The 21,515-nt window shown below is 30.4% G+C and overlaps 6 protein-coding genes and 1 long non-coding RNA gene across 9 annotated transcripts; 3 read left to right on the top strand and 4 right to left on the bottom strand.

The window, feature by feature from the left end:
- Nucleotides 1-7,055: 7,055 nt before the first annotated feature.
- LOC126264796 (uncharacterized) lies at nt 7,056-7,894 on the bottom strand. Its single transcript, XR_007547427.1, has 3 exons — nt 7,479-7,894; nt 7,249-7,426; nt 7,056-7,159 (listed from the first exon to the last, which is right to left on the bottom strand). It is a non-coding gene; the product is annotated as an uncharacterized LOC126264796 (long non-coding RNA).
- A 116-nt stretch (nt 7,895-8,010) lies between these two features.
- Nucleotides 8,011-8,799, top strand: LOC109594862 (39S ribosomal protein L43, mitochondrial). The gene is made up of 3 exons (XM_020010109.2): nt 8,011-8,200; nt 8,252-8,358; nt 8,413-8,799. The coding sequence occupies exons 1-3, from the start codon at nt 8,067-8,069 to the stop codon at nt 8,703-8,705; spliced, it is 534 nt and encodes a 177-aa protein (XP_019865668.1). The 5' UTR covers nt 8,011-8,066; the 3' UTR covers nt 8,706-8,799.
- On the bottom strand, nt 8,797-15,824 carry LOC109594876 (glycerol-3-phosphate acyltransferase 3). Of its 3 annotated transcripts, none has more exons than XM_049964144.1 (8): nt 15,517-15,824; nt 14,333-14,629; nt 12,711-12,953; nt 12,412-12,648; nt 10,707-10,822; nt 9,680-9,862; nt 9,452-9,619; nt 8,797-9,375 (listed from the first exon to the last, which is right to left on the bottom strand). In XM_049964144.1, the coding sequence occupies exons 1-8, from the start codon at nt 15,667-15,669 to the stop codon at nt 9,288-9,290; spliced, it is 1,485 nt and encodes a 494-aa protein (XP_049820101.1). In that variant the 5' UTR covers nt 15,670-15,824; the 3' UTR covers nt 8,797-9,287. The 3 variants fall into 3 exon arrangements, with proteins under 3 accessions (XP_049820101.1, XP_019865691.1, XP_049820102.1); XM_020010132.2 differs by lacking the exon at nt 12,412-12,648 and adding an exon at nt 12,035-12,268 and having other exon boundaries at nt 15,517-15,822; XM_049964145.1 differs by lacking the exon at nt 12,412-12,648 and having other exon boundaries at nt 15,517-15,822.
- Nucleotides 15,825-15,982: 158 nt separating this feature from the next.
- On the top strand, nt 15,983-17,765 carry LOC109594859 (putative methyltransferase C9orf114). Its single transcript, XM_020010107.2, has 2 exons — nt 15,983-16,698; nt 16,995-17,765. Exons 1-2 carry the CDS (start codon nt 16,154-16,156, stop codon nt 17,668-17,670), a joined length of 1,221 nt encoding a protein of 406 aa, XP_019865666.2. The 5' UTR covers nt 15,983-16,153; the 3' UTR covers nt 17,671-17,765.
- A 51-nt stretch (nt 17,766-17,816) lies between these two features.
- LOC109594861 (ATP synthase subunit e, mitochondrial) lies at nt 17,817-18,307 on the bottom strand. The gene is made up of 2 exons (XM_020010108.2): nt 18,150-18,307; nt 17,817-18,063 (listed from the first exon to the last, which is right to left on the bottom strand). Exons 1-2 carry the CDS (start codon nt 18,192-18,194, stop codon nt 17,872-17,874), a joined length of 237 nt encoding a protein of 78 aa, XP_019865667.1. The 5' UTR covers nt 18,195-18,307; the 3' UTR covers nt 17,817-17,871.
- Nucleotides 18,308-18,761: 454 nt separating this feature from the next.
- Nucleotides 18,762-20,195, top strand: LOC109594873 (protein spindle-F). The gene is made up of 2 exons (XM_020010129.2): nt 18,762-19,566; nt 19,671-20,195. The coding sequence occupies exons 1-2, from the start codon at nt 18,867-18,869 to the stop codon at nt 19,895-19,897; spliced, it is 927 nt and encodes a 308-aa protein (XP_019865688.1). The 5' UTR covers nt 18,762-18,866; the 3' UTR covers nt 19,898-20,195.
- A 58-nt stretch (nt 20,196-20,253) lies between these two features.
- Nucleotides 20,254-21,439, bottom strand: LOC109594874 (39S ribosomal protein L32, mitochondrial). Its single transcript, XM_020010130.2, has 3 exons — nt 21,304-21,439; nt 20,993-21,235; nt 20,254-20,559 (listed from the first exon to the last, which is right to left on the bottom strand). Exons 1-3 carry the CDS (start codon nt 21,386-21,388, stop codon nt 20,297-20,299), a joined length of 591 nt encoding a protein of 196 aa, XP_019865689.1. The 5' UTR covers nt 21,389-21,439; the 3' UTR covers nt 20,254-20,296.
- Nucleotides 21,440-21,515: the final 76 nt, after the last annotated feature.

Here is a 21,515-nt window from a genome sequence, read left to right as displayed (position 1 = left end):
TTTACTGATGTTCAGTATTTTTTGATTTATTCAGAAACGGTAACAGATAAAGATCTGAAACTTGCAGTATCGAAGTATCTTATGAGTACCAACATTTCCTGAAAGTATGAGCCCGATATATTTCTGAAGCCAATTCGGTATTCTTAGCGTCCCAATACCTTTATATTAAAAAATTAACATAGATGTATTATTAAAATTTTAAATCTAAAAATCAGAAGTAAGTTATATTTTCAAAAAGTTACATTAATAATGTTGAAATAGTTACATTAATAGTAATTGAATAATATTAATAAAAAAAATATTTATGTAATTTCAATACAAATAAAAAACGTATAAAATTTCTTGGAATGTAAAAATGTCAAATAAATATCAATATCAGTTACAAATATTTTAAATTCACACGTTTACGAGAAACATTTAAAATTCAATTTTACATTTCAAAAATAAAACGTGAGCCAAAAATAACTCTTGTCACAATATTATGAATGAATGATTATATTATTATTTATTATAAACTGAAAAAAGTGTAAATGATACAAAATTCACACAATTTAATTTAATAATTTATTTTTAGCCAATCATAAAATACTAAAATATATTTTAAACTTACATTACATCATCAAATTAAACTTTGTTCCACATAATGAAAGTATTTAAACTTAAATGACAATAGTAATCTATATAAGTTTTCAATATTAACTATGTTTACAAAATTTTTACATATTAAATGATTAAAATTTAACATTAATTAAGATTTTTTTGAAAAAATGTTTTATGTTGTAATATGATAAATTCTAAAATTATTTGTTACTTTTTTTATAAATAAATATAACTTGGAAAGCTCTTGCCCATAATAACTTTTTATACAAAGATTGAAAATAAAAAATGTACTTAAAATAGTGTCACATTTAAAAACGATATATTTTTAAATATTCTATTTAAAAATGTATGCATAGTAAACAATAAAAATACTGTTCATTCATAACATTGTGTACATATGTTATGGTGAAATAATGCCGCAATTTACTTTTACTATACTCTTTGTTTAGTGCGGTAATCTGAATTAAACAAAGGCATTATTTATATTTTATTATCTGTTAACATTTACTTATTCACAGAAAATTTATTCACAAGTCATAAATAATTGATGTTTTATTACAAATACATCGTCTGGCATACATATACATATATAGAAAGTTTATATATTAAGCGTAAAATTAATTGTTAATTTTAACGAATTCTTATTTATTAGAGATATATAATATAGTTACATTATTACGTATTTGCATTTGTCTAAGGTCAAAAAATATTACAATCACTGGCGACTGAGAAATTCAGTACCGGAATATTTAGTGTCCTTGATACATTTTTGCTACTAAGACTGGTGTAAATATAACGCCAATATCTGTTTTATTAAATATTGTTACAATTATGTAGAATATTTTTATTTTTAACAAAAATTTATAAAGTTTATATGAATAATTTTATCAGATAACTAACTAAGACCATCAGAAACGTTCGCTCTACTTCATTGGTTTCATAAATCCTCAAATCCAAAATAAAATTCACGATGTCAATCGATCGCTCCAATGTGCGTCGCCGCTTCAAGCGCGACGCAGGCGTCGGCGTCGGTTCATGCGCATCCGCCACTTCAACCCCGTCCCTTCGCAGCCCTCACGCCTCCTACACCGTTTCTACGTTTTACCTTACCGCCACCGTTCCTCGTATCCACCTGCACCGTCGTTCCGACGTCGATCGCATGATTCATATTTTTTTCAATAGCCGCCGCCTGCCACTCCGAATTTTTCTACAGTTTTCTTGATAAACGTCGACCAGCATATAATCTAGGTCAGTTGTGATGTCGGTTCTTTTTTTTATTTTTTATGTCGTTTAAGCTTATAAATACGGTGGGGAGATGTTGGCCTAGTAATTTTTAATTTGATGCAAAACTGTTAGTTATTCTTCGGGGATTGCCTGACGATCAATACGTAAATGAGGAGGAAAAGTTTTAATAAAAGTCGGTTTACTAGCAAAATTTAATTAAAGATATTTGTGGATAAACTATGTGTTATACTAATAATGTTATATCCACATTCATATAATTTATTAAATTAAATTTTTATTTCAGTTTCATAATGTGTCTGATCTTTTAAAGAATTAAGTTTTAATTTAAGTAAATATAAAGTATATATAAATTACTTATAAACAACACGTTTGGAATTGGATATTCGAATTTTGTTTGTATTAACAACGTAAACGCAATTTTGGTGGAATATGACCCCTGACTAAAATAAGGGTACATGTAATTACCAGTCTGTAACCGTTTGCGTTCTTCATATGGGAAAGGGAAAATTTTGTTTATGAGGGTGGAATCTTGAAGCTTTCCACAACAAATGTAATTATCGTGAAAAACATTTACGTGATACTATAATAAATATAATTGATTTGTTTCAATTTTTTTAGAAAAATATTAACCTATTACAGAATAATAATTGATTAAAAAATTAAAGCATAAATTGTCAGAAGCCAACAATGAGTCGAACCCCCTCTTTGATTAAAACACTTATTAATGCGTCGTGGCATCGATCTAATAAGATTATCGACATTTTCTTGTGGTATTTCATCCCACACAAACTGAATCTGACATCTTAGTTCATTAGGAATCTCTAGAGGACGCCTCGCCTCATCATATGCCACAGATGTTTAATTGGGGAAAGGTTTGAAGATCTGGGTGTCTAAGGTATTAAATTTACCCCAAGATAGGTCCACCTCGTCGTGGTTGTGGGGCTCAGTACCACTCCACAATCCAGTGGCAATGGGAAGCTAACGGATCCAACTGCAATTCCTATCCTTTCCCGGGAAGATCTCCGATCTTCCTTGATTGGTTTTGTTCTTTTCGAACTTAACCCAAGGTTGCGTAGAATTTTAAGAATAGATCAAAACGTAAAAAATGCATGCAGTAGTTTTTTTAAGCAACAAGGTAAGTTAAAAATTAACGGATCAATATATTACATAATTAACTCAACGATCGTTTTATGAAAATATTGACAGCAATTTAATTAAAATGTTAATATAAATCTGTCTAATTTGAATATGTATGCATTTAAATCCTTCCTAAATAATAATTCAATAAGTCATGGTGAACTCTATCAACCTCATTTATTTATTAATCCTCAATAAAAACTGTATCATATTATTATAATGGACAGTGTGTTATTAAAGAATAAATCCAACTGGCTGGCAGTCCCATGAATTTTACATAAAACAAGGATTCCATCGATTTGTTGAAGTTGTATTGAGTATTGGTTGCCATGGTTATTGATTTCACTTGAAATTCATATCGAACAAATAAAAATTCTCTAATGAACGACAGTCAACGTTGTAGTAAACCATACCATCATAATTTAATTGAAGGGTATTTGTACAATAATTAAAGGACGGACAAAGTGACTCAATCAATATGACGTGAATATTGTATGAACAGCTGTGGATTTTTCAAACTTGCCAAGAGAAAAACAACACACTGAGAGATATTATATTAGATCAGGGATTTTATACACGTAAATTATGTGATAAACTTGAAAATTTTATTTCCTTTCGGCTAGTCGTATAAATGAGTGATATAAGTTAGATGTTCACTTCTGAAGCTTTTGACAAAAATTAAATTGATTTCCTATAAAGTTCGGAATTTCGGATTTAAACTGAAAAACATAAATACTATAAAGACGCTTGTCATTATAGTAAATATATTCAGACTATGGAATTGTGGTGTAAAAGAATTACTAACAATGGATTATAATTATAAAATTTTCTTTCAAGTAGAAAAAGTATTTTTAATGGTATTAAAAAATATGAAAAGACTAGATACGTGTTCTACTTTAACATCAAGTTATGTATTTAAAAATTCATAACTTGATCTGAACTTCAACTATTTGTTTATTTACCATAAACCACTAACCTCCAGCAAATTTTATGGTAAATCACAATTTACTAATTATAGTATTTTACGTTTAAATTATTTAGTTCTCGGGTGCACAAACGAATAAAATAATTAACAAAAAATTTGCATCTTATGTTTAATTAATCACTTAAAATACATATTGTTCAATTGGCCATTGTGAATATATCAAAAGTTATAGAAATATAACAAAAACGGAGGAAGACATTTTTTTAAAGGGCAACGCTAAACCTTTACATGTTTTAAAAAATGTCACAATATGAACAGTGCATGATCCTTTTTAATAATATTTCCCTTACAAAAGTTCCTTGAAAACACAGAAACTCACTTTTAGGGTCATCCAATAAAAGAAAATATCCTTTGGCCTTTTGAACCGCTCATGCATAATTGAAATTCCCGACTTCGCGAATGCAGGATTATTTCCCGAAACTACATAAATAATACAATCATAATTAATTCATCGTAAGGAAAACCGTCCCACCCTCAAACACCTATCTATGGCAGTTAGACGCAAATTATTTATATGTGATTTGTAGTACGACTGGTCCTGTCCTCTCCGGCTGCATGTTTCATGGACGTGGCACCGCTTTAAAAAGAACAGTGTCTCGGATAAATTTTAAAGTTGCTCGCGATTTCCCAGGAGATCTACAAACCAATCTATCGCACACACACATTCCGCAATTGTTTTCTGCACTCAGGTTCCTTCGTAAAACTGTTCAGGAAAAAATAACTTAGTGCATTACGTTGTGTTTGCTCTACAAAGTAGCCCCAAATGATGACTTACCCGTCGATGTATGTTCAAACAACCTATGACTACTTTTTTGCATTTAATATTAATTAGATAATATATTATTTAAGATTAATATAATTTTATTGCAAAAACATAATTGTGAGAATAAAAAAATTACAGTAAATTTATTACTGGTAAATTATTTAAAAAATAATCGATTTGGTACTATAATATTTATAATGTAATCAATAAATTGAGGTTTTTGTTTATATTAACAATCTGTTGCCACCGCAATGTAACTTTTCTGTTTTATAATACATACCAATAAAATACCAAATAGTCCAGACATCTTAGTAAAAATTAGAAATCGAGATACCCAGCTATAAACTCGTATAAACTTATATTTTGACATCCCAAACCTTGTCTTAAAATTCACACATTATAGGATGGGCGCAACTTAAAAAGTCAGAGGTTAAAAGTGACGAAATCAATTTTTTGTACGTTTTTTGTAAATATCTTGCCTCGATCGAAAATACGTAGTATAAAGTTTATGAATTGGTGCTAAGTATATAATTACCATTTTTTTTAACTATTACATTATATTCAATCTTTTTTTTGCTTACATCTATTTTTAATTTCCATTTCCTCACATGGTATTTGTAGCATGCAATAGCATAGACACAGACACATGAATCACTTTCTTCTGTGTTCATTGACTTTGTTCAATTACCATACCTGTCCATGTACCAGAATTGAATTTTCCTCTTCCTTTCACGTCGAAAAATACATTTTTAAAGTTCTCAAATTTTGTTCATCTTGTAGATATAAGTGTGCTGATTTTGCGTATAAGAAGTGACCACTGGCGTGAAAATACGGTAGCATTTTGAGCATTGAATTAAGATGTTCTTTCTGCGCGAATAAAATCAAGTGGTATTGAAACCATATCGAAATACCGCACCTATAATTGAAGATAATTGGACTTCGAGCTTTTAATTCATTCAGTTTGTTTAGAAATGTCGCAGGAAAAAGAGTTGAGCTACCTATATACCCTTCAATGTTTTTGTAGGAAACATGTCGAGAACTTATTTGTGTATTCTCAGATTCAAAGTACCATCTTCAATCTTCATATTTTCAAAAAATATCATAATAATGTATGGCTTCTGATGCTTCTCGAGTAAGCGTGACCAGTGAGTAATTTGTCAACAGAATTCTTTGCTATAATTCATCAAGAGCTTCCTTGAGTTCTAATCCTCCTAATTTTACATCTATTGTACATAATGGTGAGTTAGTATCTGATACAGGGGTTGAATATCGAGAGAGCAATGTAAAGTTGTGTAAATAGTATCTAAGTGACCGGCAAGATTCTCAATAAAAGGAAGAAACATAACCTGAGATGTTGAAAAGTACTTGTTAGTTTTAGCGAGCTGTTCAAAATCACCATTCCACCCCGGCAACGATGCAGTATCTCTCCACTTTCCATATAGTCACAAAAAATCAACTCCGTTAACGTTTTTTCTGTGAATGCTTCATCATCATGTAAATTTTCGACTTGAACTGTACTGTATCCAGGTGCGACTGGTTTTTCATAAACTAGAAGAGATACATGTGATACGGCTGCCAACTCTTTCGCAATTGATTTGGTTGTGTTTTTTTATATTCGTTCATCATAGAGAACAACATTTTTTGGAGTTTGTATTGTTAAAATCAAGAGTGTGAACATTTACATTGGCATTGTCTCTAACATACTTATACAATCAGACTGATGATAATAATAAATAATGATAATTATATATTTAGCAATAATTTACAAACTTTATACAACATATTTTTGATCGGGGCTACCAGTTGACCACAAATGATACTCTAGCCGCGCCCCCTCTGCCCTCTATCTCGACTGAAAAAATGTATAAAAGTTATAATTTAATTCTCTACAATATTGATATCAAATACAAGTAGCGTAAAACCCATAAAAAAAGATATATTTACAAAAAATATACAAAAAATCGACTTTTGTGACTTTTGACCTCAGACTTTTTAAGTTGCGGCCATTCTATCGTGTGTGAATTTTGAGACATGTTTTAGGATGTCAAAATATAAGTTTATACGAGTTTATATCTGGGTATATCGATTTCCAAGATATTCACCTAATTTTTCCAAAGATGACTGGACTAAAAACATAACTGTGAAAATGAAAATAAAATTACAGTAAATTTATTGCTGGTAAATTATTTGGTACTCTAATATTTATTTATAATGTAATCAATAAATTGAAGTTTTCGTTTATATTAAAAATCTATTGCCACGGCAATGTAACTTTTTTGTTTTATAATACATACCAATAAATTGCCAAAAGAAACAGTTTTCCTTTAGTTGTTCCATTATATAATAATTTTTATTACTTCAGTATTTTTATACGTGTTTGACAACAATTTTCTTTGACCTGGCAAGGATTTCGAAATTGTTCGTGATCTCTGGAAATAAACGTTGACATTTTACAAAAATAAAGATTATAAATCATATTTTCATATCTAGAGAAAATTGTCTTCATTGGGTTATTTACCTGGCAAAATTGACTGAATAAATTTTCATAACACGAAATATCAATATATTCCGCTCATCCAATAAGCAAATCGTGCAAGGCAGCGTAAAATGAATAGTTGTGTGTGTACAGCATAAATTCGACGTTTTATACATAGGGAAAACATATTGCGTGTATAATAATTTAAATTAAGGTGTATCTATAAAAGGAGAACCATTTCTTATACCATTAATTCGTAATATCTGCCTTACTGAAACATTTAAATGTATCGATGTTTTAGCGAGCTGGAAACACGAACTAAAATCGTTTGGGAGCATTTTCATATAGACATGGCGTGCAACAAGACAAATAATCCATTTTTGCTCAATATTTTATTACACCGCTGCTATCAACTAGTTTGTACGGGAAATTTAATAATAAGTCTTGTATGTTCGTGTACTAACTTGTATTCGGTTCCTTATGTTTTTCCACTTATTACTGTTCTTTCGTTCATTTATTCATCACTGTATTCAAGTAAATTACTTTTACCACACTTTCATCAACAAGTCTTTTATTTTTATCACTGTCAAGAGTATCAAAGGATTAAAACAATATGGATATTGTATTGTTAAATTGTAGCCTTTTTTGGAATTATGTTTCAAATCGATTAACTTTAAAATTAAAATAATCAAATTACCCATTAACGATCGAAATATTTATCGAAAACTATTATAATTTGCTTTGTGCGCCATCTATCAACAAATAATTGACCCATTCATTACAGAAATTTAAATCCGTTAGTTTCTCATTGTGAAAAAGTGAGGTTATCCTAACCTCAACTAATCTTTCAAAAACTTAAAATGGCTAATAAATTTTTCATAAAACCTGATTTTATACGAACAGTTTCGCAAAACGGTGTTGGTAGGTATGTGTGTCAACTGCAAAGAGTTGTACTGAAGTTTTGTAAAAGTCATGGATCAAGTCGAGGAATGAGGTTTGTATTTATATAAATGTGTAGTGCCACTAATTAATTTGATATTCACAGAGACTTTATCGAATCAGAATTGGTTCACTTTGCTAAAGAAAATCCCGGCGTTGTTGTATATTTAAAACCACGTCGACATAGAACACCTATTCTTAAAGCTGAATACTGTAAGTAAACACACATTTGTACTAAATGTGAATTTTTTAATGGGAAATTTTCAGTGAATGGAGACACACAATGGGTCAATTGTAGAAATTTCTCAAATGAAGAAATATTAAAGTGGATAACATTGTTAAAGACCCAACAAAGCAACACAACTGGAATAAGGTACAGAAAGCTTTGGCATACTGATGTTCCATCAATTCAAGGGCCTTGGACACCCTACACATTTAGAGATACACAATTAAATTTAGCTAAGTTCCCTAATAAAGAACTATCAGAACCATTAGGCTTGGAAAAGACCACAACAGAAAAATTAGAAGAGATGTTTAAAAATAAGTTAAATGTTGATTAACTGTTGTTTAAATATAGGTTTTAGTAGTTGAAGCTCTTTTATTTAAAATTGTTATTAATTTTGAAAGAAAAGTAAATAAAACATTTTGATGTTATGCACTCTTGCTTTAATAACAAATATATTTCTACAAGAAACTCATACAATCTAAATTTGATTTTATAAAAATATATGTGGAATTATTTGGAGCTACTAAAAAAATGATGCATGATAATAAATTATTCTGTGTAAAGTAACTAACTGATTATAAAAAGTATTGTCTATTTGTAAATTATATCACAATACTACTATCAATTCATTAGGTATGACCTACAAAAAAGGGTTTTGGTACTTAAATAATTTAAAAATATCACTTCCATAATAAACTTGCTTAGAAATGAATAAATACAATGGATACCTATGACTTAATGAAAATGACAATAATTACAATACAGGTCCAAGCAAGTATATTAGAGTTCACTAATACGACTAGATGGTCTTACATCAGTGTTTGTAAATGCTTATTATAAATTAGGTAATAATTGTAAATAATAAAGTATAGGTGTAGAATGTCACCAAAATAAAAAAAAAACACTAAACACTATTCTACTCCGTTTTTAGACGTTTGCTGAATTCTTCTTGTTGCCTCTCCCTCCACTCTTTCTTAGGCATTGTCCTCTTTAGCTGGCCATCCCTATGAAAGATTACATTTTAATCAGTTTATATGTTTGGCTTAAAGTATATTGTAATATGAGAAAAATTAAACTTACCAAACTAAATCAACGAGACCGCCCTGCTTGGCAATAACACTTTTAACCCTATTGGCGAAATCGATCGCAGTCTCTCCTTCTTTTTGATGCATTGGAGGCAAATACCACACGTCACACACTATGGCCCAACTGGTCATCATCATAGCTAAATATTGGACGTACGAATATCTATTAGGAATAAATAAATTAGTATTTTATGTCAGTATCGGGAAAAACATTTATATATACTTGCTGCTGTTCCAGAAAGCGTCTCCAAATCGGGCGTCGTATTTAATGGCGACTGGATAGATTATGCTTCCAACTTCAAAGCTACCTTTTTTGAACTGCATGACTGAAGTGTTATTGATACATGTACCCTCGGGGAAAATTAGAATTGGTGGATTTCTTGGATCTGACACGTGCTCCTTTAATCTAAAAAGGTTGCATGGGGTTCGTAAATACATGTTACATAATAACGGTTCTATTTTGAATTTCCGCAATGAATTATGTTTATTCACAATACGTTAATTATTTTGCAAAATGATCATTTTAAATTTAACTTATCAGCAGTTGACGAACAACAGTCACAATGTTGCTCACAAAATTGCTGGTTTAATTTAAATTTTTCTGGTCATAGATTTTCATAAATTTATGAATAACCCATTTCCTTGAATCTAAAAACGTATGATACTGTATAATATAGTGATTGATTATCAAAATTAAGAACCAAAGTGGTCCGACTTTACTTTGCCATGAAGTGGCCCTTTCCTGCCAAAGGGTTGCCAACCCATGACCTAAATGATGTATTTTGGCTTGATGAAAGTATGAGAAAATTATTGTGAATAAAGATTTCACATCAAGATTAATTAATTATTAAATTTAGGTTAAGATTTTATGTTTTTCTATAACAATGTTCACCGAGCATTAAATTAAAATAGCATACAGTATTTTTAAGAAAATGTTCATAATGTTATATTGGAGATAATTAAAACTTTGGACATAATCGAAAAAGTAATTATCTCCTCTTTTATATGACAAATAATTAAAGTTTAAAGTACACAGATAAATTCACACAAACGTTTGTCATAACTAAATAATAAAAAAATATAATGACTTTAGTCACGGCATTCCCATTTGATAACGATTCAAATAAATGACAGCAGAGTTTTTCACTTTTGTACTTTGAAATCCGTTCAATTATTGTTCTGTATTCCAACTAATTAAATTCCGAACGCATTTTTTATAATTTATGTAACATTTGTTTTTTTTTTCTCACCTACTGGCGACAGCGGATCTGTCACGTACTTCGCTCCTTTCGAACCAAATGTGGGGTGAGGCTCGGGCCAGTGCCCTTTGCAGGACTCCCAGAAAACCACCATGTCTTTGTCCAATCTGTGCACATAACACAAAAGTAAAATTATTATCTTTTAGTAATTTTCCATCAATAAACATTTTATTCTTATACCCATTAATGGACTCAAGATAATCGTAAATTTGTGATTAAATTCCGTTTAAATTAAATTGAGGACAGTCAGTCATCAACTAGACAACTGATTTTCACTATATTGACTTGTGTTCAAAATAATTCTTGCAAAATTGAAAAGTAAAATTGTTGAAAGATTATCGGGTTCGTTTTTTTATCTGAAATTTTTAAGTATAGTAGATGACACTTGATCAAACACACAAGCATTTTTATTGAAGGCCACTTCTGTTTAATAATCTAATAAAGAATCCTTTAACACAGAGGTTAAGTGCATAATTGATACAAAATCATGAAAATATCAAAATTTACTGTTATTGATTTCACCTTTAAATATTATTGATACAAATATAGCATTCCGTTTTATTTACATTAATAACCTTGTACTCTTAATTCAAAGTCAATTTATTATATAAAATAATTTTCCTTTATTAATAAATTTAATTTTTTTATAAATTAAAAAGTAGTCTTATTGAATTGTATACTATTTTTATAAATAATTTGTAGTATTTATTAGATGATTAAGCATCAACAAAACCCTTTCCAACTGCGACCAATTTACTTTGATATTAAATTTAATATTTAAAAATAAAATTCGCATGTCTTTTAAATATGTTATAAACAAATTATACGACGTCGTTATTTGTGGTAATTTAGCCATACGCAATTTTTGTTCGGAAACAAAATTATCATTAATCCTCATGTAAAATGTTAATGTTCATTTATTTTATATCAATATGGCACGGGTCTGTTCACGTGCATCTTATGACATATGAGATATAAAATTTGATCTTTGAACTATGAATTACTATATGAAGTCAATATTTAATGGGCAGAAATTATGTGTATCTTATTATTAGGGCAGTAGTCTTTATTAAAAAACAGTTATAAAATGTTCTCTCAAATTAAAAGACGTTTTGTAATGATTACGATACGTTCTTGGTTTCAAAAATAGCACGTCTGTTTCATATAGTAATTAAATACAAATTTCCGTCCACTAACTAAAAAGTAAACACAATTAATTGCACATTATTATTACAAATACACCGTAACGGTTACAAAAGAAACATTTTTGTAACCCAGAACCACCCATCAACATTAAAAAAGCATAACATAAAACCTACCAAAGAATAACACTTGTCGCACATCAACATGAGCACATCGATGGGCGAAGTGTGATTGGCGACACAGATGCCGCTCTTGGGGCGGTTCTCCTCGTTGTGATAGGTAATGACCGACGACAGAGCTGCAGACAATATCCCGAAGCACATAAGCGATACGTACTTATTCAACCGCTGCTTAAAATCACCCTCTGGCACGTAACCAACAAGGGCAGTGCAAAGCGTCAGCCAGAGCACCTGGAAAACATCCACCGGACAAGGACATTAACATAACGTACACAGTTTGTTTTTTGTTGTATGATAAAAGCTGACATATAAAATAAATATTTGGCTGCAGACGGTACTCCCAGGCGTTCCCGTTGAAATTAGCAGCAACTCACCAGAGAGTAAACATTATCGACAGATAGGAAGGCAACGTCCACGGGAGTGGTGTGATTCGCCACCACAATCGAACCCGTAGCCGGCCTCCACTGTTTATTGTGGATGTTCACTATGCCAGTGACCGAACGAACCATCATCCTAAACGACGTTATGTAGCTCTGTTTTATCAACCATCTCTTCACTTTACAATCGATTATACACCCTAGTATACTAGTGCTTACCACCAGCCAAAAAATCTATGTCGAATAATAATATTAAACCTAGATCTACTGTAGCAACGCAACGATTGAAAACTTACTCCAAAGAAACAGATCATGACGCGCAAAGGGAACAAGAAGAAGTACCGGATGAAGAAGCCACACAACCAGATGACGGTCAACTTCCATGAGATGAATTCGTAGCCCCTGTGCGTGCGAATCAACAAATTCCAGTTCTTTAACTCCTCCGCCTCGAACCGCGACGTGACCTGGTCTTCGATAATGGCCTCCACACCCACCTTGATGTAATCCAGGGCCTCGCTTAAGCTAAAGTCGTATTTGTTCTGAAACGATAGATTTCAGAGTTTATTTTTAATATAAATTCGAATTAATGTTAATTAATAACAAATAATCAATCAAGTTCGTGTTTTTATTTTATTATAATGTGTTTCTTGAATATAAATTTATGACATATTCTTGAAGTTAATAAAAGTATCTTAGTATTCTCATAAATAATAAATACAAATTCGTGTGTATTACGATAGAAGTCATTAAAAAGCTTACACTGATTAAATATTAAAAATTATCATGAACAACATATAAAAAACAACTATTATATTGTTTAAAACATTGCTGTGTTAAATTTTTTCAGTTTATATATTGTTGAATATTATTAATTAATGGATTTTTATATATTACTTTTTATATACTATATTATATTACTTTTTATATACAGCATCTCAATTTACTTTATTTTGGATGTTTTTCAGATAGTAAACAGTTCTACGTTCTGAATTGGGCTTCCAATTTTATTTTGTAACACATAGATATATTATTGTTGCTTTTCTTATTTTTAACACACCTCTTCTGCTACAATAATTAAATTATAACACGATAAAATTCTATACGATTATCACTTAATTATAGCTAATTAATTTATTTCCTTTTAATAAATTAAACTATATAATATACTTAATCAAATTAACTTGTGTTTTAGGCACACATTTCACATTAGTTTAACTGCAAAATTATTTATTATAATTCGTCAAGGATAATTGGAAACCGTTGTTAACAAATGAGAGTTATGAAAGCAAGAGGTTACATTATATAGAAACCACACGACAGCGAAATTTTCTATTGTAGGAAACAAACCAACGTAAAGGTCAAGATATTAATGACAATTGGACAATTATGATAATTTAATAATCTATTCAAATTTTTGTAAATCGCAACGTACACATGTATAAATACGTTTATATTCTGACAATGAAACAATATGTAGAGGGAAAATGATTGTTTTTTATACACGAACTGAATATTTATTAGAGTTTAAAAATATAAATCAACTAAATTCAGGTATTAATGTTTATGTCTGGGTTCGTCCGAAGTTTAAAGTTCAATAATCCCCAGATGAAAGGAAATTTCCATAAATTTAATAGGTAAAATAATAGATAACATTGTCCTCGAAAAGCTCGTTCAAGTTATTTCGTCAAGGTATTAGTGAGAAAAAAAGGTTTCATTTATAATTTTAAATTCAATACTGAGTACATTAAAATCAACACAATTTTAAATCTAACATGATTAATAAATTAATTAACAGACGACCAAGGTTGTTTGTTTCTATTTCTATTATTAAAAATTAAATTTAATTAATGATCAGAATCGAAGCAAATCAATTTTATCAATTGTTGTAGCAGTTGTAACATTATGGTGAAACATTTACCTGTCCATTATCCTCTCCGGATTTGTTCTCATCTACGGTCAAGTTGAGAACGTCGTCGCCTCTCGTATTGTTCGTTGCAGGTTCCGGTACCATAATCAATTTATCGTCTCTACTGATAAGCGGACTCGTGCCGTTAGATACGTAGCCGTTGGTCAGCATTTTCGCTGGTGTTTTCGTCACCGCACTGGACTCGGGTACCGCTGAAATCTCCTCGCTGTAGCCCTCGTCATCCTCATCATCCTCTTCATTTTGGGGCTTGTCCGATTTGCGAGCTGTCTCGATATTTTGACGACCATACTGTAATAAGTAAATAAATTGGTACACTTAAGGTGAGTAAGGTGAAATATCAAACACAAATCTGATTAAATTAATAAGAAAATTTATATTATTTAATCTAGTCAGAATAGTAGTGAATTCAATTTAATGAAAACATAATTTGATCATAGAAGGCAATATTTATATATGTAATTTGAATAATAATATCTAATAACAAATATTACAAAAATTCATGTTATTTTTTGTTGAAAGTTAATCAGACATTTGCATAAACAGTTTAGTACCAATTACTATTGGAGAATATGCTTCTAATATTTGCATAAGTTCAAGAAACCAACTAGAAGTGTTATTATGTTGTATTTTCTATTCAATTTTTATTTAAATGTATTGTAGTTAACATTTTTATTGAGAATTTATCTTTTAAATACATGTTTTTATGTTGATATTAAACTAAGTATCTAAATAAGTAAGTGCACTTTGATAAAATGTATAAACTCATTGTTCATTTGATAACTGAGCTTTATGAGGATTATTAAACCTGGTTATCAATTTTCACATAAGAAATTATTATTAAAGATAAAATTTAAACTAACATAAAACTTCAACAAACAACTAGTTAAAAAAAATTAAATAATATAAATTTAGTATTTATATTGTAGAAAATAGAATTGATAGATCACAAAAAAAAATGAAATAAATTATTTATAAATATATTAACTTTTCAACAAAATAGAAAGTAACTAATACATTTATATGGTACTTGAAATCTGTATGGCATAGAACTTTGACATAAGTGAAAACAAAACAGTTAACTAATGGATGAAAGTCAGGAAGTAATTTATAAATTTTTATATTAAGTCTGATTCGTTTCAACTAAAAATATATCGTTAACACAACAAAGAACATACTTCGAATATCTTCAGCAGTAGCTTAACATAAAGCCTCCGTACGCCCAATGATTTTCCAATTGATGCCAAAAATATAATACACAACAAAAGCATCAAAATCGGTGTTAATAAAATCGAACTTAAAAATGACACTACTGCAAGTACAATCGCCATTTTACGCACTTCTTTATCACGTACTTTGTGAATTAATCAGACGCGTTTTCAATATCTGCCGAAACACATTTGATTCAGTCCATATGGAGTGATACTTCAAGACACGCACAATTTAGGACCGAGAATCAGTGACTGACGAAAAACTACGAAGCAACTGTCAGTGACTCAACTTACAACATGGTTAAAGTTCAATCTAAAGGTCGTTTTAGATGGCATCTATAGTTACATGTACAATTACATTAACCGATTTCTCTTTGATTTCTCGTACAAAAATTAAAACATATTTATATTCACAATATTTGCTAAACATCTTTTTTTTGCTTTAATCTTTTTCCAATTGAGTAATTATGACATATAAGCTTAAAGGTGAGAAATGTTTGTAATATGACCTTAATATTGTAAGAAGAAGACTAACCTTCAAGTCCGTATTATGTGATTCAAACTAAATATTAACCTTACTTTTAAAAAAAATTCAATCGTAAACATGAGTCCCCCGAAATTAGAAACTAAAAGAAAAAGTTGGAGCGAAGTGAATAAAACGAGAAAAGAAGAAAAGAAAAAATGGAAGGAAATGAATTTAATGAAAAAAATGGAAAAGGAAAAACTGAAAGAGGTGGTAGAAAAACAAAAGAACGTAGAAAATTCTCAAGTTACAGCTAAACCTGTATCCACGCTTTCCATTGCGGTGCCAGGCTCAATTTTAGAAAATGCACAATCAGCTGAACTACGAACTTACCTTGCAGGACAAATTGCCAGAGCCGCATGCATATTTCAAGTGGATGAAATTGTAGTGTTTGACGATTTTTGCGACGAAGCAAATGCTAAAAAATCAACATTGGAAGACAACGACGGCGTTAAAGTTGCGAGGCAGTGTTGCGCACAATTGGGAAGGATTTTACAGTATCTTGAGTGTCCTCAGTACCTCAGAAAAAGCTTCTTCCCAATGCATCCAGATCTTAAATTTTCTGGTCTTTTGAATCCCTTAAATGCACCACATCATTTAATGGCCAAAGATGAATTCATATTTAGGTAGGTAGTATAATACAGGGTTTGACCTTTATATTTGAGTGCATTGATGTGAAAAGTTTTCACTCAGCATAGACATCTTGATTAACATTTATAAATGTAGTAAATAATAAAAGTGTGGGTGATTTGCACAAAAATTACAATTAAACAATTTTTAAGTCTAGTATTAAATTATTTTCCAATGATCAAAACAATTGGAAACATTTTTTTTATTAACACAGTATACATTAAAGTAATGGGCTTTGACTCAGCAGAAAAACGCTTCATCAATTAAGCCTTAATTTATTTTATTATTATAGAGAAGGAGTTGTAACAAATAAGCCAGTGAAACCAGGAAGAGGATCCTTGGTAAATGTGGGATTGTTAAAAGATGTACAAGTAGACAAATTACTTGAACCAGGAATTAGGTGTACTGTAAGAATGTTACCTCAAGAAGCAGGTTCTAAAAAATTTAAAGGAGTGATAGTTTCCCCAAGTATTCCAAGAAGAGAAACAGGTGTTTATTGGGGTTATACTGTAAGAATAGCTAATTCTTTATCACAAGTGTTTTCACAATGTCCTTATAAAGATGGTTATGATTTAACTTTGGGAACATCAGACAAAGGAACTTCCGTGGATGAATTTGAGTGTCCAACATTTAAACATTCTTTGGTGATGTTTGGTGGTTTACAGGGTTTAGAAGCAGCAGTTGAAAATGACACACTTATTAATGTAGATGATCCAAAATTACTTTTCGATTGCTACTTGAACACCTTACCACAACAGGGGTCAAAGACAATAAGAACAGAGGAAGCAATATTGGTATCATTAGCTGCATTACGACCTAAATTAAATCCAGAGACAAAACCAAAAGAATTTTCAGAAAAAAACTGTGGTTATTACACATCAATGGATACGTCTGTTACTGGACAAAGTGAAAATATTGACAACAAGAAAGAAGCTGAATCTGAAAATGACTTGAGCAGATTTGATTAACTTTACAATTAAAATATTTTTTTATTAATTGCTTGCAACTAATGTCTGTTTTGTAAAAAATATTATGGAATAATATAATAATAATAATAAAACAAATATTTTTATGAAATTTTATTTAAACCTTAGCTATTAACAAAAAAACTACATAAACGTAAAGTAAACTTATATTTGGATATACCTATACAGAATTACATAATGGATCTACTTAGCAAGAGCTTCAAGTTCTTTGATCTCTTTATCAGCAGCAGCTTTCTTTTCAGCCGCCAATTTGGCATCACGTTCTGCTTTACGCTTGCTTTCTACTTCTCTGAAGGCAGCCTCCTTCTTAGACAACCTGTTTTGATGGAAAGCTCCATACAAAACTCCGACAGTCAGGAAACTCCATCTGCCAAACTGATAATTTTAAGGTTAGATTATTACATAATTGTTAAATTTTATTTTTTATAATAAAATGAATATTAATTCAATTAAGTAATTACCTTGATTAAAGGAGAAACGCGAACTGGAGCCGGTAGATCTGCCATTGTGTTATATACTGGAATTTATTAAATTTCTGTGAAAATGGAGAGACTGTCGAAGATCGCAACGTCAGTATCGCCAACACAAAATGAATATCTAAATTTCAGGAATCTGCTATATAAATTTATTTCTTATTTTTTTTCTCTAATTTTCATCGATTCTTTTAAACATTGAAAATACATAGATGTTAAAACTATAACATTCAAAATTGATTAAACTAATTTTTTATAAGAAATTTATGTTGAAATCTTCAAGGCCATAAGAGTAATGTAAACTATACTTATAAATTAATGTTTATAAATAATTAATCGATAACAAATTTAGGAAAATTGAGGCATCATCAAAAAATAAATATATTTTCGATTCAGACATGATAATCTAAATATCCACATATTCTACGTTGAATAAAATACATTTTTATAATTCTCAACCTAGTTACAACAAAATTAACTGAATTGAAATAAAATGTCAAAAGATAAAAATAAAATGATAATAGGAAGAATATTGTAATAAGAAATACGTTTACTTATTTACCCCCTCCACACAAATCAGAATAACTGGAAAGTAGTTCTCATGACCAGTCATCATTTTGTATTTTGGTTATTTACATATGAAATGTTTTTAAGAAAATAATATTTAATACAGCAACAAGAATACTTTAAATCACATTGTTAACCATGGAAGAGTCAGTAGCTGCTCAGTACGCCGTCCAAATAGCCGTTCAAACATTAAAAGACAGATGCAGGACTTTACAGCAAAGAGTGGCTGAGTTGGAAGAAGAAAATGTAAATTTAAGAATGTCTTGTGTACAGAGAGAACAGGATAGTTTATCACTGACGGAAATTGATAGACTCAGGCAACATGTGGCTGAAGTAAGTGAGCAAAAAAGTCAGTTACAAAATACAGTCGAAATGGTAACAAATGAGAACAAGGAACTGTGGCGAAAATTATTGAAGCTTATGAAAACTAATCGAAATTTAGGATCTCAGTTGCATCAGATCAGTGATACATTAACTAATCATAATTCAACTCTGCAAAGGTCCAAGACTTTTACGCAAACAGAGCCACATGTCAAAGTTTTACAAAAAAAACTTGAGGAAAATGATCAAATCAGTTCGGAGTTGGAGAATATATCTCTTAAACTTATTGACAGTTTCTCTAAAGAAAAACAAGAGTTTGAGGCCTTGTGTACTGAAATTAAGGATTTACATGCTACAGATAATATTGCAGCCGAAAACTTTGCCTTTTGTTATGAAGATGACTTAGATAGTGATACATTTAATGATTTATATGGAGTCTTAGAAGAGCTTAGGTTGTTAAAAGAAGAAACAATGTTACAACAAAATGTTTTAAAAGCTTGTTTAAAAAAAATGAAAGGTACAATATTATAATTTATCAATATTTTATCTTTGTAATATATATATATATATATATATATATATATATGATGTATTTTTTATACATTAAATTTTTTTTTTTAGAATATGAGCAAAATCATCAGAAAATCCAAAGTGTAGATAAGGAGACACTAACTGATGAGTCACTGCTCAGTTCAACACAAGAAGTCGAACCACTACAACAAAATTCTGATCCTCCAAGTGATAGAGTTTGTCCAATGTGTTGCAAAGTCTACTACAAAAATACAAGCTTTGAGGACTTTCAACAACATGTGCAGGACCACTTTCAGGAGGGTTTTGAAATGTTATAGCACCTGTTTCTTGTAATATGTTTAAAATTGTGATATATACCAATTTGAACAAAACATTTGGCAATTTGCAAGAAGGAAACACAGTGACACGTTTTATAGTTAATAGTAGAGTATTTTTTATCATGTTATAGTGTCACTAGGGTTGTTTTCTTGAGCCTCTGTTTCATCTTGTGTCACAATTTTTAGTTAATAGACTGATAACTAGATAATATTAATAATGTATTATTTTGTGATTTATGAAGAAATGGAGCATTTAATTCTTATGCTCTATATTTATTTAGAAATGTGAAAGATTTCACATCTGTCAAATCAAAAGATTATACATTTAATGTTTGTAGTATAACAGAAAATACATATTTATCTCAAATTTGTATTTATTTGTAACTACAATTAATAACTTTAACCCAAATCTGAAGGTTTCACTTCTTTGGTGGATGCAGGTTTTTGAGTTGTCTGTTGAAGGAGGTTTTTACTGAACCATGATGGACGTTCCTTTGGTATTTCCACTATTCTCTTTCCTTCCCAAAATTCATCAGGTTTTTCTTCTTTTTCACCACTGTATAAGACAACCACTTCTTTTTCTACTGGTTCTAATTTCAGCTCATTTTGTATAGCATCCTGCATTTCACGAGTTTCGTCGATTATTTTTTTGTAACACGTTGCTGTAAAAGAGGTATATTCAATTTCAGTCAACATCCTTAATTATGAGACATCCAACAGATGGCAGCACACGTTCACACAATCAAATTTTGTTTATTTTTGTTTTTCATTAGTTTATATTAATAAAAAAATAATTGTTAATCAATACATACAATATATTTTGACCAGTAATTATTATAGACCTCTGGGTTAATAAAAATATAGTTTTTAACAAAGTAACCACACGAGTTGTATGAAATAACCTCTAAATATTATAACCATTTTTATAGTATTTTGTAAATAAATTAATTAATTAATAATGAAATTATTGTCATGCATGTTATTAGGGTATTCATGATTTAAACTTAATTTGACTAACACTGATAATACTAGTAATTTTTAACATTTTATACAAACAGACATATTGAACAGCATTTTAACAGAAAATAAACTTACGACATAATACACCGATTTCGTGGTCGTCTCCACATTTATTGCACGTTCTAATATTAGTCCTCGGAAGCAGGATTTTAAGATGATAATCTGGATGGCCAAACTTCCTTTTTAACCGTTTTTCCAGCGACCGCCTGTGCTTGGGTACTGCCCAAAGTAAACCATCCCCTATGATATCTTTCAGGGAGAATTTAGGGGCGTCAATTGGGGCGCGATTAACTTCGACGCCGGCAAGACAAAACGCATCTGTCAACAAATGAGGTTATGTCAGTTCTACAATGCCCTGCAACGTGCTCTTACGTAATAGTAATTACCTGGATATCCTCTTCTGCCAATGCCCAAAATGCTTTCGAAATTTTGAATAACGGTCCGCAAACGGTTTATTATCGAACCGGCCATCGTTCCTGCCACAGAAACTGACAGATCTCCGAAATTGAGCGGAATCAGCTGTGGCGAGTGGTAGGGACAGTAGCGTGCCCGACGTGAATCACCACAGAGAGGTTGGAAGAGTGGCCGTCGAAGCAAC

This window comes from Aethina tumida, chromosome 3 (genome assembly GCF_024364675.1).
Source record: "Aethina tumida isolate Nest 87 chromosome 3, icAetTumi1.1, whole genome shotgun sequence".
Lineage (NCBI taxonomy): Eukaryota > Metazoa > Arthropoda > Insecta > Coleoptera > Nitidulidae > Aethina > Aethina tumida.
This window is presented reverse-complemented; position numbering and strand designations above follow the sequence as displayed.

Bases quoted from the DNA above. Each gene is read 5' to 3' on its own strand.
- LOC109594859 (XM_020010107.2), top strand. From the start codon at position 16,154: ATGAGTCCCCCGAAATTAGAAACTAAAAGAAAAAGTTGGAGCGAAGTG. The intron at 16,699-16,994 runs GTAGGTAGTATA...TTATTATTATAG, and splicing joins AAAGATGAATTCATATTTAG to AGAAGGAGTTGTAACAAATA.
- LOC109594876 (XM_049964144.1), bottom strand. From the start codon at position 15,669: ATGGCGATTGTACTTGCAGTAGTGTCATTTTTAAGTTCGATTTTATTA. The intron at 12,649-12,710 runs GTAAGTTTTCAA...TATTCGACATAG, and splicing joins TCATGATCTGTTTCTTTGGA to ATTTTTTGGCTGGTGGTAAG. The intron at 10,823-12,411 runs GTGAGTTGCTGC...TTATGTGCACAG, and splicing joins TCGATAATGTTTACTCTCTG to ATTGGACAAAGACATGGTGG.
- LOC109594861 (XM_020010108.2), bottom strand. From the start codon at position 18,194: ATGGCAGATCTACCGGCTCCAGTTCGCGTTTCTCCTTTAATCAAG. The intron at 18,064-18,149 runs GTAATTACTTAA...TAAAATTATCAG, and splicing joins GCGTTTCTCCTTTAATCAAG to TTTGGCAGATGGAGTTTCCT.
- LOC109594862 (XM_020010109.2), top strand. From the start codon at position 8,067: ATGGCTAATAAATTTTTCATAAAACCTGATTTTATACGAACAGTTTCG. The intron at 8,201-8,251 runs GTTTGTATTTAT...TGATATTCACAG, and splicing joins GGATCAAGTCGAGGAATGAG to AGACTTTATCGAATCAGAAT. The intron at 8,359-8,412 runs GTAAGTAAACAC...GGAAATTTTCAG, and splicing joins TATTCTTAAAGCTGAATACT to TGAATGGAGACACACAATGG.
- LOC109594874 (XM_020010130.2), bottom strand. From the start codon at position 21,388: ATGGCCGGTTCGATAATAAACCGTTTGCGGACCGTTATTCAAAATTTC. The intron at 21,236-21,303 runs GTAATTACTATT...ATTTGTTGACAG, and splicing joins TGGCAGAAGAGGATATCCAG to ATGCGTTTTGTCTTGCCGGC. The intron at 20,560-20,992 runs GTAAGTTTATTT...CCTCTTTTACAG, and splicing joins CGAAATCGGTGTATTATGTC to CAACGTGTTACAAAAAAATA.
- LOC109594873 (XM_020010129.2), top strand. From the start codon at position 18,867: ATGGAAGAGTCAGTAGCTGCTCAGTACGCCGTCCAAATAGCCGTTCAA. The intron at 19,567-19,670 runs GTACAATATTAT...TTTTTTTTTTAG, and splicing joins TTGTTTAAAAAAAATGAAAG to AATATGAGCAAAATCATCAG.